At 39.7% G+C, this 19,746-nt stretch overlaps 2 protein-coding genes across 7 annotated transcripts in view; both read right to left on the reverse strand.

The window, feature by feature from the left end:
- The window catches only part of LOC139561635 (butyrophilin subfamily 3 member A2-like), a 1,433,431-nt gene that overhangs the window by 1,154,856 nt on the left and 258,829 nt on the right, over nucleotides 1–19,746 (reverse strand). The gene's annotated exons all lie outside the window — the stretch shown is intronic.
- LOC139561636 (low affinity immunoglobulin gamma Fc region receptor III-A-like) overlaps nucleotides 1–19,746 on the reverse strand; it is a 44,213-nt gene that overhangs the window by 16,773 nt on the left and 7,694 nt on the right. For all 5 annotated transcript variants that reach the window (XM_071378867.1, XM_071378869.1, XM_071378866.1 and 2 more), the window contains one exon: nucleotides 10,474–10,518. In XM_071378867.1, coding sequence (XP_071234968.1) covers nucleotides 10,474–10,518 — 45 coding nt within the window. The remainder of the gene's footprint in view (nucleotides 1–10,473; nucleotides 10,519–19,746) is intronic.

A 19,746-nucleotide genomic window follows, 5' to 3' on the forward strand; every position in this document is an offset into this window, starting at 1 on the left:
GGCAGTGGCGCTAGCTGCGCTAGCCGCAAGCTAGCTGTGAGGATCAGAAGCAGTGGCTCAGGGATTACGGCAGGAATCCGGCGTTGTTGTCGAGAGACAGTCCGATGCTGGTAAATTGGTGAGTAATATCCAGGCTAATAACAGGGCTGGTGTCTGTGCAGAAGGTAAAAGCTACTAGCAGCGGCAAAAAAAATGGCTAAATTAGCTTGTAGCTGGTATTGTAGCCCAAGAATTCGCTGGTAGACCTCTTCAGCTAGCCGGCAGATGGGCCTAGCTCGAGGCTAGCTCAAGGCTAACTGGTGCTTGCTTCGGGACAGAGGTGTTAGCCAGTAGTAGCCACTCGGTTGCAGCTAGCTAGCTGTGATGATACGGTGTAATTGTCCAGAGCTTGCGTCAGGAATCCGGTGATGTGGTAGAGAAAAAGCAGTCCTATATGCTCTGGGTTGATATCGCGCTTGCAGACTGGCAGGTATTGGCCCGGTATTGAAGCTGGCTGTGTCCGAGTTGAGGGTGAAGACCGCAGCAGTGGCTAACTGACTACTAGCTAGTAGCTAGTTATCTGGCGAGCTTCTGATTGGGGTTACGGTTCTAAAGTATAAAAAAAATAGCAGGTCCGTACCACATTGGGTGAGGCGGAATGTAGGAATGTATATTCAGTTCCTAGATGGAAAGTGAAATTAAAATATATACGAAATGTATACGAAAAATACGAAGACTATTTACTATTTACTATTTACACGCGACAGGACAATACAAACACACGTCCGACTGCTACGCCATCTTGGAAGTTAATACACTGAATGTCTCCTTTACTACTATAACTCATATTAATACACTGAATATCTCCTTTACTACTATAACTCATATTAATACATTGAATGTCTCCTTAACTACTATAACTCATATCAATACATTGAATGTCTCCTTTACTACTGTAGTTAATACATTGAATGCCTCCTTTACTACTGTAGTTAATACACTGAATGTCTCCTTTACTACTATAACTCATATTAATACACTGAATATCTCCTTTACTACTATAACTCATATTAATACATTGAATGTCTCCTTAACTACTATAACTCATATCAATACATTGAATGTCTCCTTTACTACTGTAGTTAATACATTGAATGTCTCCTTTACTACTATAACTCATATTAATACATTGAATGTCTCCTTAACTACTATAACTCATATTAATACATTGAATGCCTCCTTTACTACTATAGTTAATACATTGAATGTCTCCTTTACTACTATAACTCATATTAATACACTGAATATCTCCTTTACTACTATAACTCATATTAGTACATTGAATGTCTCCTTAACTACTATAACTCATATCAATACATTGAATGTCTCCTTAACTACTATAACTCATATTAATACACTGAATGTCTCCTTAACTACTATAACTCATATTAATTTTTTTTTATTGTAATTTTTTTATTTAACTAGGCAAGTCAGTTAAGAACAAATTCTTATTTTCAATGACGGCCTAGGAACAGTGGGTTAACTGCCTGTTCAGGGGCAGAACGACAGATTTGTACCTTGTCAGCTCGGGGATTTGAACTTGCAACCTTTCGGTTACTAGTCCAACGCTCTAACCACTAGGCTACCCTGCCGCCCCCTAATACATTGAATGTCTCCTTAACTACTATAGTTAATACATTAAATTCTCCTTAACTACTATAACTCATGTTAATACATTGAATGGCTCCTTTACTACTATAGTAGATACATTGAATGACTCCTTTACCACTATAAATCATATTAATACATTGAAAAACTCATTTTCTATGATAGTCTATAACTCATATTAATAAATTGATTGACTCCTTAACTACTATAGTCTATCTCAAATTAATACATTGAATGTCTCCTTAACTACTATAACTCATATTAATACACTGAATGACTCCTTAACTACTATAACCCATATTAATACACTGAATTTCTCCTTAACTACTATAACTCATATTAATATACTGAATGTCTCCTTAACTACTATAACTCATATTAATACATTGAATGTCTCCTTAACTACTATAACTCATATTAATACACTGAATGTCTCCTTTGCTACAATAGATCATATTAGTACATTGAATTGTATTTTTTTATTTTTTTATTTCACCTTTATTTAAGAGAACAAGTTCTCATTTGCAACTGTGACCTGGCCAAGATAATGCATAGCAATTCGACACATACAACAACACAGAGTTACACATGGAATAAACAAAACATACAGTCAATAATACAGTAGAAAAGTAAGTCTACATACAATGTGAGCAAATGAGGTGAGAAAAGGGAGGTAAAGGCAAAAAAAAGGCCATGGTGGCGAAGTAAATACAATATAGCAAGTAAAACACTGGAATGGTAGATTTGCAGTGGAAGAATGTGCAAAGTAGAAATATAAATAATGGGGTGCAAAGGAGCAAAATAAATATATACAGTAGGGGGAGAGGTAGTTGTTTGGGCTAAATTATAGATAGGCTATGTACAGGTGCAGTAATCTGTGAGCTGCTCTGACAGCTGATGCTTAAAGCTAGTGAGGGAGATAAGTGTTTCCAGCTTCAGAGATTTTTGCAGTTCGTTCCAGTCATTGGGAAGGAAGGAAAGGAAAGACGACAAAGGAGGAATTGGCTTTGGGGGTGACCAGTGAGATATACCTGCGACAGATGGATTAACAAAAGGCTAAGCTGTGTTTTGCAATATTGCACTTGTGATTTCATGAAATTATATTTTATGATTACCCTCTGGCGCTAGGCTACGCTATGCTAGTCAGGGTTTTTAATGACAGAAATCCCGGATCCGGGATGGGGATTTCAGAAAGGTTAACCTTTTGTCAATAGGGGGATGCCATTTCGAAAATTAGTTCCCAAATTAAACTGCCTCGTACTCAATTCTTGCTCGTACAATATGCATATTATTATTACTATTGGATAGAAAACACTCTCTAGTTTCTAAAACCGTTTGAATTATATCTGTGAGTAAAACAGAACTCATTTTGCAGCAAACTTCCTGTCAGGAACTGAAAAATCTCAAATCGGGGTCTCTGTTCCAGGGTCAGTTTATAAATTATCATGTAATCTATGGGTCGACATGCACTGCATGCGCCTTCCCCTAGATGTCAGTAAGCAGTGAGAATTGGAATGGGGTTGCTAGGTAGATCTGAGGCCATATAAAAGCTCTTGGAACCGGGTGTGCATTCTTTTCAACGTTCGCCATGACGCAAGACAGACCTCAGGATTGCATTCTGAAAAGCTCTCGTTATAGGCTTTAGATATATCCGGCTCTGATTTTATTCGAAATAGGTGTTAAAAACATCATAATGTAGTTATTTTAAACCGAGTTATATCAGTTTATATCAGTATATTGCGATTTTTGGTATTTTCTTTTTTTCTGCGTTCTGTGGATTTGGACACGTCTGCGCCACATGGCTAACGTTTGCTGCTAATTACACAGTTGAAGACGACATTCTACAACCGAGCAACGATTCTTCTGGACAAAGGACAATTTGTACAAGATTCTGATGGAAGCTCATCAAATAGTAAGAGCTATTTATGATGTTAATTCGTAATTTCTGTCAAAAAAGTAAAACTATTATTCCGCCATTAATTTCGGTGCGGTCTCGCTTTACCGCACGCTGTATGTCGTGGTAACGTTAATTTAAAAAATCTAACACAGCGGTTGCATTAAGAACTAATGTATCTTTCATTTGCTGTCCAACCTGTATTTTTTAGTCAAGTTTATGATTAGTTATTGATTAGATTAGGTGCCTCTCCCAAGATTTCTCCCAACATTTTGTTTTCAGTTTGGCCACTATTCTCATTGTATAACCACGATTTGTGCCGCTAAATATGCACATTTTCGAACAAACCATATATGTATTGTGTAATATGATGTTATAGGACTGTCATCTGATGAATTTTGAGAAGGTTAGTGAAAAAATCAATATCTTTTGCTGGTTTATTCGTTATCGCTACTGTTGGCTTGAATCAATGCTGTTGTGTTTTTGGCTATTGTGGTAAGCTAATATAATGCTATATTGTGTTTTCGCTGTAAAACACTTAAAAAATCTGAAATATTGTCTGGATTCACAAGATGTTGGTCTTTCATTTGCTGTACGCTGTGTATTTTTCATAAATGTTTTATGATGAGTATTTAGGTAATTCACGTTGGTCTCTGTAGTTATTCTAGCCGCTTTGGTGAGATTTTGTGATGGTGGCTGCAATGTCAAACTATGATTTATACCTGAAATATGCACATTTTTCGAACAAAACATATGCTATACAATAAATATGTTATCAGACTGTCATCTGATGAAGTTGTTTCTTGGTTAGTGACTATTTATATCTTTATTTGGTCGAATTTGTGATAGCTACCTATGCAGTAAGAAAATGGTGGAGAAAAAAAAGTTGAGTCTTTTGCTATCGTGGTTAGCTAATAGAAATACATATTGTGTCTTCCCTGTAAAACATTTTCAAAATCAGAAATGATGGCTGGATTCACAAGATGTGTATCTTTCATCTGGTGTCTTGGACTTGTGATTTCGTGATATTTAGATGCTAGTATTTACTTGTGGCGCTATGCTAGGCTATGCTAGTCAGCTTTTTTTACGGTTGAGGGTGCTCCTGGATCCGGGATTGGGACCAATTAGAAGTTAAACAGAACTGATATTGCAGAAAATTTCAAGCAGGAAGTGGCACTCATTTTGAGAGCTCTGTGTTCCAATGCCTTCCTATCGCCTATGTGAAGTCTCATCAATAAGACCTCTTTTTTCTATGTCTTCCCTAAGAGCACATTGGGTAAGTGGACAGGTGGGGGCTCTCTGGGTGATTTTTGCGCAAATCTGAAAGGTAGCCATTGTCTCTCTCGCTCCTAGTGAAAAGCCAACTGTCCCGGTTGATTTATTATCGAATAGATATGTGAAAAACACCCTGAAGTTGGATCAAAAACAACGTTTGACATGTTTATGTGGACATTATGGATATAATTTGGAATTTTTTCTGCAGTTGTCGCGAACGCTTTTTCCGGTGGATTACTTGTGATGACGCATCAAACAAACGGAGGTATTTTGATATAAAACATATCTTTATGCAACAAAAGGAACATTTGCTGTCTAACTGGGAGTCACGTGAGTGAAACCAACCGAAGATCAACAAAGGTAAACGATTCATTTGATTGCTTTGCTGGTTTTTGTTACCGAGTTACCTGATGCTAGCTGTTCTTATTGTTTTGTCGAGCGATCGATACATTTACACAAATGCAAGTATTGCTTTCGCTGGATAATTTCAAAATCTGAGACGACAGATGGATTAACTCACAGACAAAATTCTTACAGTTTTGGAAAATTCAGAGTGTTTTCTATCCTAATCTGACTATTATATGCATATTCTAGTTTCGGGGGGCTGAGAAATAGGCAGTTTAAAATGGGTACGCATATTTTGCCAAATGTTAAAATTGCGCCCCCTAGTTAGAAGATGTTTTAATACATTGCATGTATCCTTTACTTGTCACGCCCTGAACTTAGTTAGCTGTTTATTCTCTGTGTTGGTTGGGGCGTGATAGGGACTTGGGTGGGTCATCCAGGTGTTTTGTATTTCTATGTTGGCCTGATATGGTTCCAAATCAGAGGCAGCTGTTTATCGTTGTCTCTGATTGGGGATCATATTTAGGTAGCCATTTCCTCCTTTGTGTTTGTGGGATCTTGTCTATGTTTAGTTGCCTGTCAGCACTATTTGTATAGCTTCACGTTTCGTTCATTGATTTTGTTGTTTTTTGTTCAGTGTTCGTTCATTAAAAGATCATGTACGCATACCATGCTTCGCCTTGGTCAATTCCATACGACGACCGTGACAGAAGATCCCACCAACAAAGGACCAAGGAGGAGGAAGTATCCTGAACTTGGGAAGAGATCCTGGATGGGAAGGGATCCTGGATTTGGGAGGAAATCCTGGCAGGACAGGATTGCCTTCCTTGGCGGGAGTCGCCTAGGAGCATGAGAGGACAGCAACGACGTCGGGGAGGAAGGCCACAGAAACCCTAAGGAAAATTTTGGGGTGGGCATATGGAGCAGTCGGCGGAGCCGAGGAGTGAACCAGAGCCAGTCAGGGAGTCGATTGAAGAGTTCGACGCAAGATTCCGGAGAGAGGTGCTGGCATTGAGAGCGCTGCAGAGCGGGCGTGTCATCAGCCCGGTGCCACCTGTACCGGTCCCACGCATCAGGTCTCCAGTGCGCCTCCACAGTCCAGTACGTCCTGTGCCTCTTCCCCGCACTCGCCCTGAGATGCGTGTCATCAGCCTGCTGCCACCTGTACCGGTCCCACGCATCAGGTCTCCAGTGCGCCTCCACAGTCCAGTACGTCCTGTGCCTCTTCCCCGCACTCGCCCTGAGGTGCGTGTCATCAGTCAGTATATGTTTTCTGTATTATTTTGGTCAGGTCAGGGTGTGACGTGGGTGGGTTATTGTCTATGTGTAGTTGCCTGTCAGCACTCGTTATATTAGCTTCACGTTCGTTTTGTAATTTTGTTAGTTTGTTTAAGTGTTCTTCATTTATTAAAGAAGAATGTATTCAAATCACCCTGCGCCTTGGTCTCCTCACTACGACGAACGTGACAATGGCTCCTTTACTACTATAGTCTATAACTAATTTTTATACATTGAATATCCCCTTTACTACTCGTAGTCTCATATTAATACATTGATTGACTCCATTACTAGTATAACTAGTAATATTAATACATTGAACAACTCCTTTACTACTATAGAGTATAACTCATATTATTACATTGATTGTCTCCATTACTAGTATAACTAGTAATATTAATACCTTGAACAACTCCTTTACTACTATAGAGTATAACTCATATTAATACATTGAACAACTCCTTTACTACTATAGAGTATAACTCATATTAATACATTGATTGACTCCTTTATCATAATAATACATTGCATGTATTAATAACAAACATGGGGGAACAGAGGGTTAAATAATGACAAGTAATTGGGGGATTGAAACCAGGTGTGTAAGACAAGGACAAAACAAATGGAAAATTAAAACGTGGATCGGCGATTGCTAGAAGGCCGGTGACGTCGACCGCCGAACGTCGCTCGAACAAGGAGAGGGACCGACTTCGGCGGAAGTCGTGACAATTTGCTATTGTAAAAGTTAGCAACACCTCCGCCTTTGCAGGATGAGCGGGGGATATGGTCACTAGTGTAACCAGGAGATGAGGCCTCATTTAACACAGTAAATTCATCAGGCTAAAGCCATGTTTCAGTCAGGCCAATCACATCAAGATTATGATCAGTGATTAATTAACTTCTTATGGATAGTGGGCATCCTTTTCACTTTTGGATGAAAAGCATGCCCAGAGTAAACTGCCTCCTACTCAGTCCCAGATGCTAATATATGCATATTATTAGGAGTATTTGATAGATAACACTCTGAAGTTTCTAAAACTGTTTGAATGATGTCTGTGAGTATAACAGAACTCATATGGCAGGCAAAAACCTGAGAAAAAAATCCAACCAGGAAGTGGGAAATCTGAGGTTTGTAGTTTTTCAAAGCTTGGCCTATCGAATACACAGTGTCTATGGGGTTAAGTTGCTCTTCCTAAGGCTTCCACTAGATGTCAAACGTCTTTAGAAACTTGTTTCAGGCTTCTGCTATAAAGGAGGGGGGAATGGGAGCTGAATGAGTCATGGGTCTGGCAGAGTGCCTCAAGCTCGTGACGCGCGTTCCCGACAGAGTTAGCTCTCGTTCCAGTGCTTTGCTAAAGACAATGGAATTCTCCGGTTGGAACATTATTGATGATTTATGTTCAAAACATCCTAAAGATTGATTCCATACAGCGTTTGGTATGTTTCTACGACCTGTAACGGAACTTTTCGAGTTTTTGTCTGGACCTAGTGCTCATGAAAATTTCTTTGGCTGGATTGGGCTCTGAGCGCTGTTCTCAGATTATGAGTAACATGTCCGTTCATTTCTCTCTCTCAGCCAATCATCAGTCATTTGTGTAAGATCTGTGCTTGTTGAATGCCCTTCCCTATAAACGTGTTGATAGTCTGTTGTCAATTTGTTTACTGTAAAATAGCATTGTATCTGGTTGAACACAAATTTTTCCAGAAGTTTACTAGAGGTTGGTAACAGGCTGATTGGTCGGCTATTTGAGCCAGTAAAGGGGGCTTTATTATTCTTGGGTAGCGGAATGACTTTTGCTTCCCTCCAGGCCTGAGGGCACACGCTTTCTAGTAGGCTTAAATTGAAGATATGGCAAGTAGGAGTGGCAATATCGTCCGCTATTATCCTCAGTAATTTTCCATCCAGACCCCGGTGGCTTGTCATTGTTAATAGACAACAATAATTTCACACTGACTTTACGAAATTCAAAAGCACAATTCTTGTTCTTTCATAATTTGGTCAGATAATTGGATGTGTAGTGTCAGCATTTGTTACTGGCATGTCATCCCTAAGTCATAACTAAGTTTAAACTAAACTCCATTCAGGCCCTGAAGCCAGGATATGCAAATAATTGGTACCATTGGAAAGAAAACACTTTGAAGTTTGTAGAAATGTTAATATAATGTAGGAGAATATAACACAATAGATATGGTAGGAGTCCAAAGAAAAACCAACCAGAATTGTTTTATTTAGAGAGACCATCCTCTTAGAATGGCAAGTATCAGATCATTTTGAAGATTAGCTCCCTGGATGCAATTCCTATGGCTTCCACAGGGTGTCAGCAGTCTATGATCAAGGTTTTAGGCTTGTAACTTCAAAAACGAAGAAGAAATATCAGTTTTAGTACAGGGACACAGTCTTGGAAATTCGTGTTTGCGCACGCCATGAAGACAGGACGCACCTGCTAAAATCGGTTTCCTATTGAACATACTTCTTTCCGTAAGAAATATTATAGTTTAATTACATTTTAGGGTATCTGAGGAGTAATTAGAAACGTATTTTGACTTGTTGAAACAAAGTTTAGGTTTTCGGATTCCTTTCTCTGCATGTTGATCAGTGGAATACTCAAATCGATGGCGCCAAATAAACATACTTTTTGGTATATAAAGAAGGATTTTATCTAACAAAACGACATTACATGTTATAGCTGGGACCCGTTAGATGACAAATCAGAGGAAGATTTTCAAAAAGTAAGTGAATATTTAATCGCAATTTGTGAATTTATGAAACCTGTGCCGGTGGAAAAATATTTTGAAGTGGAGCGCCGTCCTCAAACAATCACATGGCATACTTTCGCTGTAATAGCTACTGTAAATCGGAGCAGTTAGATTACAACCTGTTTGGGATAGGGGGCAGCATTTTCACTTTTGCATGAAATGTGTGCCCAGAGTAAACTGCCTGCTACTCTGTCCCAAATAAATAATCGTAAAATGTATGGATTTTAAACATTTAGGTACATATAAGTGCCTTATCTCGGTTGAAAGCTTAAATTCTGGTTAACCTTTCCGCTTTCCCCTCGACGACGTTCAGCTGAAAAGGCAGCGCGGGAAATTCAAAAATATTTTTTAAATATGTAACTTTCACACATTAACAAGTCCAATACAGCAAATGAAAGATAAACATCTTGTTAATCTACCCATCGTGTCCGATTTCAAAAATGCTTTACAGCGAAAGCACAACATATGATTATGTTAGTTCAGAGTCAAAAAAACACACAGCCATTTTCCCAGACAAAGATAGGAGTCACAAAAAGCAGAAATATTGATCAAATGAATCACTAACCTTTGATGATCTTCATCAGATGACACTCATAGGACATCATGTTACACAATACATGTATGTTTTGTTCGATAATGTGCATATTTATATCCAAAAATCTCAGTTTACATTGGCGCGTTATGTGCAGTAATGTTTCAATTCCAAAACATCAGGTGATCTTGCAGATAGCCACAGAAATCCCAGAAATACTCATAATAAGCATTGATAAAAGATACAAGTGTTATTCACAGAATTAAAGATAGACTTCTCCTTAATGCAACCACTGTCAGATTTTTTTAAAAACTTTACGGAAAAAGCATTGTTACTACTATAGAACAGGTGATGAATATAGACATTTTTTACTATTATAGAACAGGTGATGAATATAGAGAAATGTTACTATTATAGAACAGGTGATGAATATAGAGAGATGTTACTATTATAGAACAGGTGATGAATATAGAGAAATTTTACTATTATAGAACAGGTGATGAATATAGAGAAATGTTACTATTATAGAACAGGTGATGAATATAGAGAAATGTTACTATTATAGAACAGGTGATGAATATAGAGAAATGTTACTATTATAGAACAGGTGATGAATATAGAGAAATGTTACTATTATAGAACAGGTGATGAATATAGAGAAATGTTACTATTATAGAACAGGTGATGAATATAGAGAAATGTTACTATTATAGAACAGGTGATGAATATAGATAAATGTTCTCACCTCCACCTTGTCCGAGGCTACAGTATACCAGTGTACTCAACAGCACTGAAACACACAGGGAGAACTATCACTATGGTACATGATGTAAACACTGAAACACACAGAGAGAACTATCACTATGGTACATGATGTAAACACTGAGCTGTACCACAGATATTAATTTCCTTAATAGTCTATTGACACATTCGTACCTGAATCTTATTAACCTCTACCACTTCTCTCTCCGGGATCCACCTCATCAAAGAAGCTGACTAGCATAGCCTAGCCTAACGGGACAGGGATATCATATAATATAATTTTCATGAAATCACAAGTCCAATACAGCAAATGAAAGATAAACATCTTGTGAATCCAGCCATAATTTCCGATTTTTAAAACGTTTTACAGCGAAAACACAATATGTATTTCTATTAGCTAACCATAATAGCCAAAGACTCAACCGCATATTTTCACCATGTTTCTACCGCATAGGTAGCTATCACAAAACCGACCAAATAGAGATATAATTAGTCACTAACCAAGAAACAACTTCATCAGATGACAGTCTTATAACATAACATGTTATACAAAACATTTTTGTTTTGTTCGAAAAATGTGCATATTTGAGGTATAAATCATAGTTTTACATTGCAGCTACCATCACAAATAGCACCGAAGCAGCCAGAATAATTACAGAGAGCAACGTGAAATAAATAAATACTCATCATAAAACATTTATGAAAAATACAGTGTGTACAGCAAATGAAAGATAAACATCTTGTGAATCCAGCCAATATTTCCGATTTTTTAAGTGTTTTACAGCGAAAACACAATATACAATTATATTAGCTTACCACAATAGCCAAACACACAAATGCATTTATTCACCGCAAAAGGTAGCTATCGCAAAAACCAGCAAAAGATATAAAATGAATCACTAACTTTGAACAACTTCATCAGATGACAGTCTTATAACATCAGATTATACAATACACTTATGTTTTGCTCGAAAATTTGCATATTTAGAGCTACAAATCGTGGTTATACATTGTGAATATGTAGCAACATTTCCCCAGAATGTCCGGAGATATTTTGGACACTCACCTAATCTGACCAAAGAACTCATCATAAACTTTACATAAAAATACTTGTTGTATGGCAAATTAAAGATACACTGGTTCTTAATGAAACCGCCATGTTAGATTATTAACCATAACAAACAGCTTGCGTTATTGCGAGACAGCGCTCGCCAAAACGGCGGAGGATAGGAATCAACATTTTCCACAGAAATACGAAATAACATCATAAAATGTTTTTACTTTTGCTGAGCTTCCATCAGAATCTTGTACAAGGAGTCCTAGGTCCAGAATAAATCGTTGTTTGGTTTTAGAATGTCCTTTCTTCTGTCGAATTCGCGCCACAATGCTAGCCAATGTTGATAACATTCCCATTTTCTCTCGATGCAAAGAACGGAAAACGTTCCAATAAACGTTGAATAATCTGATGAAACTCGGTTGAAAAAACCTACTTTACGATGTTATTATCACATGTATCAAATAAAATCAGAGCCGGAGATATTCGCCGTGTAAACCGAACGCTTATCAGAAGACAATATGGAGGTGCTTTGCGCGCCTTGGTAGACAAAGGAATTTCCTGACCTGCCACTCCAAAAGCTCTTGTTCGACCTCAGATCAAGTTAGACACCCCATTCCACCTTCCACTGCCTGTTGACATCTAGTGTAAGGGTAATGAAGTGCATGCATATCGATAAATATAAGACAATTGAATAGGCAGGCCCTGAAACAGAGCCTCGTTTTCAGATTTTTCACTTCCTGCATGGAAGTTTGCTGCAAAATGAGTTCTGTTTTACTCACAGACATAATTCAAACAGTTTTAGAAACTTCTGAGTGTTTTCTATCCAATAGTAATAATAATATGCATATTGTACGAGCAAGAATTGTATGATCTAGAAAAGAGTATGAGGCCGTTTCATTTGGGCACGATTTTTTCCAAAGTGAAAACAGCGCCCCCTATTGACAAGAAGTTTAACATACTACAAAAATCCCCATCAAAATCCGTCAATTTAACTTCTTTCAGCTAGGGGGCAGAATTTTTATGTTTGGAAAAATAACATTCTCAAGATAAACGGACTATTTCTCAGGCTCAGATATTAGAATATGCATATAATTGACAGATTAGGATAGAAAACACTCTAAAGTTTCGAAAACATAATGTTAACTTTCACTGCTATGCGGATGACACACAGCTGTACATTTCAATGAAACATGGTGAAGCCTCAAAATTGCCCTCGCTAGAAGCCTGTGTTTCAGACATAAGGAAGTGGATGGCTGCAAACTTTCTACTTTTAAACTCGGACAAAACAGAGATGCTTGTTCTAGGTCCCAAGAAACAAAGAGATCTTCTGTTAAATCTGACAATTAATCTTGATGGTTGTAAAGTCGTCTCAAATAAAACTGTGAAGGACCTCGGCGTTACTCTTGACCCTGATCTCTCTTTTGACGAACATATCAAGACTGTTTCAAGGACAGCTTTTTTCCATCTACGTAACATTGCAAAAATCAGAAATTTTCTGTCCAAAAATGATGCAGAAAAATTAATCCATGCATTTGTTACTTCTAGGTTAGACTACTGCAATGCTCTACTTTCCGGTTACCCGGATAAAGCACTAAATAAACTTCAGTTAGTGCTAAATACGGCTGCTAGAATCCTGACTAGAACCAAGAAATTTGATCATATTACTCCAGTGCTAGCCTCCCTACACTGGCTTCCTGTTAAGGCAAGGGCTGATTTCAAGGTTTTACTGTTAACCTATAAAGCGTTACATGGGCTTGCTCCTACCTATCTTTCCGAGTTGGTCCTGCCGTACATACCTACACGTACGCTACGGTCACAAGACGCAGGCCTCCTAATTGTCCCTAGAATTTCTAAGCAAACAGCGGGAGGCAGGGCTTTCTCCTATAGATCTCCATTTTTATGGAATAGTCTGCCTACCCATGTGAGAGACGCAGACTCGGTCTCAACCTTTAAGTCTTTACTGAAGACTTATCTCTTCAGTAGGTCATATGATTGAGTGTAGTCTGGCCCAGGAGTGTGAAGGTGAACGGAAAGGCTCTGGAGCAACGAACCGCCCTTGCTGTCTCTGCCTGGCCGGTTCCCCTCTCTCCACTGGGATTCTCTGCCCCTAACCCTATTACAGGGGCTGAGTCACTGGCTTACTGGTGCTCTTTCATGCCGTCCCTAGGAGGGGTGCGTCACTTGAGTGGGTTGAGTTACTGACGTGATCTTCCTGTCTGGGTTGGCCCCCCCCTTGGTTTGTGCTGTGGTGGAGATCTTTGTGGGCTATACTCGGCCTTGTCTCGGATTGTAAGTTGGTGGTTGAAGATATCCCTCTAGTGGTGTGGGGGCTGTGCTTTGACAGAGTGGGTGGGGTTATATCCTTCCTGTTTGGCCCTGTCCGGGGGTATCATCGGATGGGGCCACAGTGTCTCCTGACCCCTCCTGTTTCAGCCTCCAGTATTTATGCTGCAGTAGTTTATGGGCTAGGGTCAGTTGGTTATACCTGGAGTACTTCTCCTATCTTATCCAGTGTCCTGTGTGAATTTAAGTATGCTCTCTCAAATTCTCTCGTTCTCTCTTTCTTTCTCTCTCTCGGAGAACCTGAGCCCTAGGACCATACGTCACGGCAAACCGGGCATGATGACTCCTTGCTGTCCCCAGTCCACCTGGCCTTGCTGCTGTTCCAGTTTAAACTGTTCTGCCTGCTGTTATGGAACCCCTACCTGTTCAACTCTTAATGATCGGCTATGAAAAGCCAACTGACTTTTATTCCTGATTATTATTTGACCATGCTTGTCATTTATGAACATTTTGAAAATCTTGGCTCTCTCTAATTCTCTCCTTCTCTCTTTCTTTCTCTCTCTCGGAGAACCTGAGCCCTAGGACCATACGTCACGGCAAACCGGGCATGATGACTCCTTGCTGTCCCCAGTCCGCCTGGCCCTGCTGCTATTCCAGTTTCAACTGTTCTGCCTGCGGTTATGGAACCGCCACCTGTCCCGGACCTGCTATTTTCAACTCTTGATGATCGGCTATGAAAAGCCAACTGAAAATTATTCATGATTATTATTTGACCATGCTTGTCACTTATGAACATTTTGAACATCTTGGCATAGTTCTGTTATAATCTCCACCCAGCACAGCCAGAAGAGGACTGGCCACCCCTCATAGCCTGGTTCCTCTCTAGGTTTCTTCCTAGGTTCTTGCCTTTCTAGGGAGTTTTTCCTAGCCACCGTGCTTCTACACCTGCATTGCTTGCTGTTTGGGGTTTTAGGCTGGGTGTCTGTACAGCACTTCGAGATATTAGCTGATGTACGAAGGGCTATATAAAATAAACTTGATTTGATTTGATTTGAAGTATCCAAAACTGTCAAAATATTGTCTGTGAGTATAACAGAACTGATTTTGCAGGCGAAAACCTGAGGACCTCCAACCCGGAAGTGCTTTTTTAAATTATTTTATCCCTGTTCCATTTTTATCCCTGTTCCATTGCTTGCCTCTCCTCCATTTAAAGGGGTATCAACCAGATTAATTTTCCAATGGCTTCCTCAGGCTGTGACCAGGCTTTAGACATAGTTTCAAGCTTTTATTTTGAAAAATGAGTGAGATTTATCAAAATGCGTCAGGTGTCCTTTGATTAGTTTCTGTGCAGGAGAGATGTGGCTCAACATTTTCTTTCTCTGTAGTATTGAACAGTTTACCGTCCGGTTGAAATATGATCGATTATGTATGAGGATTGATTATAAAAAACCTTTGACATGTTTCTACGAACATTACGGATACTTTTTGGAATTTTCGTCTGCCCTTCAGGACCGGAACGAGCTTGTGGTTTTCTGAACATAACGGACAAACCAAATGGCGGTTTTTGGTTAAAACTAATCTTTATCGAACAAGAATAAAATGTATTGTGTAACTGGGAGTCTCGTGAGTGCAAACATCCGAAGATTATCAAAGGTAAGCGATTAATTTTACTGCTTCTCTGACCTTCGTGACCAAGCTAATTTAAGGCTAGCTGTTCTAGCAGTGATTGATACACTCACAAACGCTTGGATTGCTTTCGCTGTAAAGCATATTTTTAAAATCTGATACGATAGGTGGATTAACAACAAGCTAAGCTGTGTTTTGGTATATTTCACTTGTGATTCCATGTTATAAATATTTTTTGTATTATTTTTGAATTTGGCGCTCTGCAATTCAGCGGCTGTTTACGAAAATGATCCCGTAAAAGGGATCCGTGAGGCAAGAAGTTTTAAGAGATATTTGCGTTGGCTGCATAAAAATCCACAGCATCAGCCTATGTTGGCCTTCCACATCTGGGTGGAAAGTGTGTCTGAGATACAAACTAATATGTCCCCGCTATGGAAAGGGGAGACTCTCAGATACAAACTAATATGACCCCACTATGGAAAGAGGAGACTCTCAGCTACAAACTAATATGACCCCACTATGGAAAGAGGAGACTCTCAGCTACAAACTAATATGACCCACCTATGGAAAGAGGAGACTCTCAGATACAAACTAATATGACCCCACTATGGAAAGAGGAGACTCTCAGATACAAACTAATGAGGTATCAGTTATACATGACAATACAGACAACCAGTAGGTCACATGTCAGTACAGACAACAAGTAGGTCACATGGAGGAGAGGTATCAGTTATACATGACAATACAGACAACAAGTAGGACACATGTCAGTACAGACAACAAGTAGGTCACATGGAGGAGAGGTATCAGTTATACATGACAATACAGACAACAAGTAGGTCACATGTCAGTACAGACAACAAGTAGGTCACATGGAGGAGAGGTATCAGTTATACATGTCAGTACAGACAACAAGTAGGACACATGTCAGTACAGACAACAAGTAGGTCACATGTCAGTACAGACAACAAGTAGGACACATGGAGGAGAGGTATCAGTTATACATGTCAGTACAGACAACAAGTAGGTCACATGGCAGTACAGACAACAAGTAGGTCACATGTCAGTACAGACAACAAGTAGGTCACATGTCAGTACAGACAACAAGTAGGTCACATGGAGGAGAGGTATCAGTTATACATGACAATACAGACAACAAGTAGGACACATGTCAGTACAGACAACAAGTAGGTCACATGGAGGAGAGGTATCAGTTATACATGACAGTACAGACAACAAGTAGGTCACATGTCAGTACAGACAACAAGTAGGACACATGTCAGTACAGACAACAAGTAGGTCACATGTCAGTACAGACAACAAGTAGGTCACATGTCAGTACAGACAACAAGTAGGTCACATGGAGGAGAGGTATCAGTTATACATGTCAGTACAGACAACAAGTAGGACACATGTCAGTACACACAACAAGTAGGACACATGTCAGTACAGACAACAAGTAGGACACATGTCAGTACAGACAACAAGTAGGTCACATGTCAGTACAGACAACAAGTAGGTCACATGTCAGTACAGACAACAAGTAGGTCACATGGAGGAGAGGTATCAGTTATACATGTCAGTACAGACAACAAGTAGGACACATGTCAGTACAGACAACAAGTAGGACACATGTCAGTACAGACAACAAGTAGGACACATGTCAGTACAGACAACAAGTAGGTCACATGTCAGTACAGACAACAAGTAGGACACATGTCAGTACAGACAACCAGTAGGTCACATGTCAGTACAGACAACAAGTAGGTCACATGGAGGAGAGGTATCAGTTATACATGACAATACAGACAACAAGTAGGACACATGTCAGTACAGACAACAAGTAGGTCACATGGAGGAGAGGTATCAGTTATACAGGACAGTACAGACAACAAGTAGGTCTCATGTCAGTACAGACAACAAGTAGGTCACATGTCAGTACAGACAACAAGTAGGACACATGTCAGTACAGACAACAAGTAGGTCACATGTTAGTACAGACAACAAGTAGGTCACATGTCAGTACAGACAACAAGTAGGTCACATGGAGGAGAGGTATCAGTTATACATGTCAGAACAGACAACAAGTAGGCCTCATGTCAGTACAGACAACAAGTAGGACACATGTCAGTACAGACAACAAGTAGGACACATGTCAGTACAGACAACAAGTAGGACACATGTCAGTACAGACAACAAGTAGGTCACATGTCAGTACAGACAACAAGTAGGTCACATGGATTAGAGGTATCAGTTATACATGTCAGTACAGACAACAAGTAGGTCACATGTCAGTACAGACAACAAGTAGGACACATGTCAGTACAGACAACAAGTAGGTCACATGTCAGTACAGACAACAAGTATGTCACATGGAGGAGAGGTATCAGTTATACATTTCAGTACAGACAACAAGTAGGACACATGTCAGTACAGACAACAAGTAGAACACATGTCAGTACAGACAACAAGTAGGTCACATGTCAGTACAGACAACAAGTAGGTCACATGTCAGCACAGACAACAAGTAGGACACATGTCAGTACAGACAACAAGTAGGACACATGTCAGTACAGACAACAAGTAGGTCACATGTCAGTACAGACAACAAGTAGGTCACATGTCAGTACAGACAACAAGTAGGTCACATGGAGGAGAGGTATCAGTTATAAATGTCAGTACAGACAGCAAGTAGGTCACATGTCAGTACAGATAACAAGTAGAACACATGTCAGTACAGACAACAAGTAGGACACATGGAGGAGAGGTATCAGTTATACATGTCAGTACAGACAACAAGTAGGTCACATGGCAGTACATACAACAAGTAGGACACATGTCAGTACAGACAACAAGTAGGTCACATGTCAGTACAGACAACAAGTAGGTCACATGGAGGAGAGGTATCAGTTATACATGTCAGTACAGACAACAAGTAGGTCACATGGCAGTACAGACAACAAGTAGGTCACATGTCAGTACAGACAACAAGTAGGACACATGGAGGAGAGGTATCAGTTATACATGTCAGTACAGACAACAAGTAGGTCACATGGCAGAACAGACAACAAGTAGGACACATGTCAGTACAGACAACAAGTAGGTCACATGTCAGTACAGACAACAAGTAGGTCACATGGAGGAGAGGTATCAGTTATACATGACAATACAGACAACAAGTAGGACACATGTCAGTACAGACAACAAGTAGGTCACATGGAGGAGAGGTATCAGTTATACAGGACAGTACAGACAACAAGTAGGTCTCATGTCAGTACAGACAACACGTAGGTCACATGTCAGTACAGACAACAAGTAGGACACATGTCAGTACAGACAACAAGTAGGTCACATGTCAGTACAGACAACAAGTAGGTCACATGTCAGTACAGACAACAAGTAGGTCACATGGAGGAGAGGTATCAGTTATACATGTCAGAACAGACAACAAGTAGGTCACATGTCAGTACAGACAACAAGTAGGTCACATGGAGGAGAGGTATCAGTTATACATGTCAGTACAGACAACAAGTAGGTCACATGTCAGTACAGACGACAAGTAGGACACATGTCAGTACAGACAACAAGTAGGTCACATGTCAGTACAGACAACAAGTAGGTCACATGGAGGAGAGGTATCAGTTATACATTTCAGTACAGACAATAAGTAGGACACATGTCAGTACAGACAACAAGTAGGACACATGTCAGTACAGACAACAAGTAGGACACATGTCAGTACAGACAACAAGTAGGTCACATGTCAGTACAGACAACAAGTAGGTCACATGTCAGCACAGACAACAAGTAGGACACATGTCAGTACAGACAACAAGTAGGACACATGTCAGTACAGACAACAAGTAGGTCACATGTCAGTACAGACAACAAGTAGGTCACATGTCAGTACAGAAAACAAGTAGGTCACATGGAGGAGAGGTATCAGTTATACATGTCAGTACAGACAACAAGTAGGTCACATGTCAGTACAGACAACAAGTAGAACACATGTCAGTACAGACAACAAGTAGGTCACATGGAGGAGAGGTATCAGTTATACATGTCAGTACAGACAACAAGTAGGTCACATGGCAGTACATACAACAAGTAGGACACATGTCAGTACAGACAACAAGTAGGACACATGGAGGAGAGGTATCAGTTATACATGTCAGTACAGACAACAAGTAGGTCACATGGCAGTACATACAACAAGTAGGAACATGTCAGTACAGACAACAAGTAGGTCACATGTCAGTACAGACAACAAGTAGGTCACATGGAGGAGAG

Source organism: Salvelinus alpinus, chromosome 31 (assembly GCF_045679555.1).
Source record: "Salvelinus alpinus chromosome 31, SLU_Salpinus.1, whole genome shotgun sequence".
NCBI lineage: Eukaryota > Metazoa > Chordata > Actinopteri > Salmoniformes > Salmonidae > Salvelinus > Salvelinus alpinus.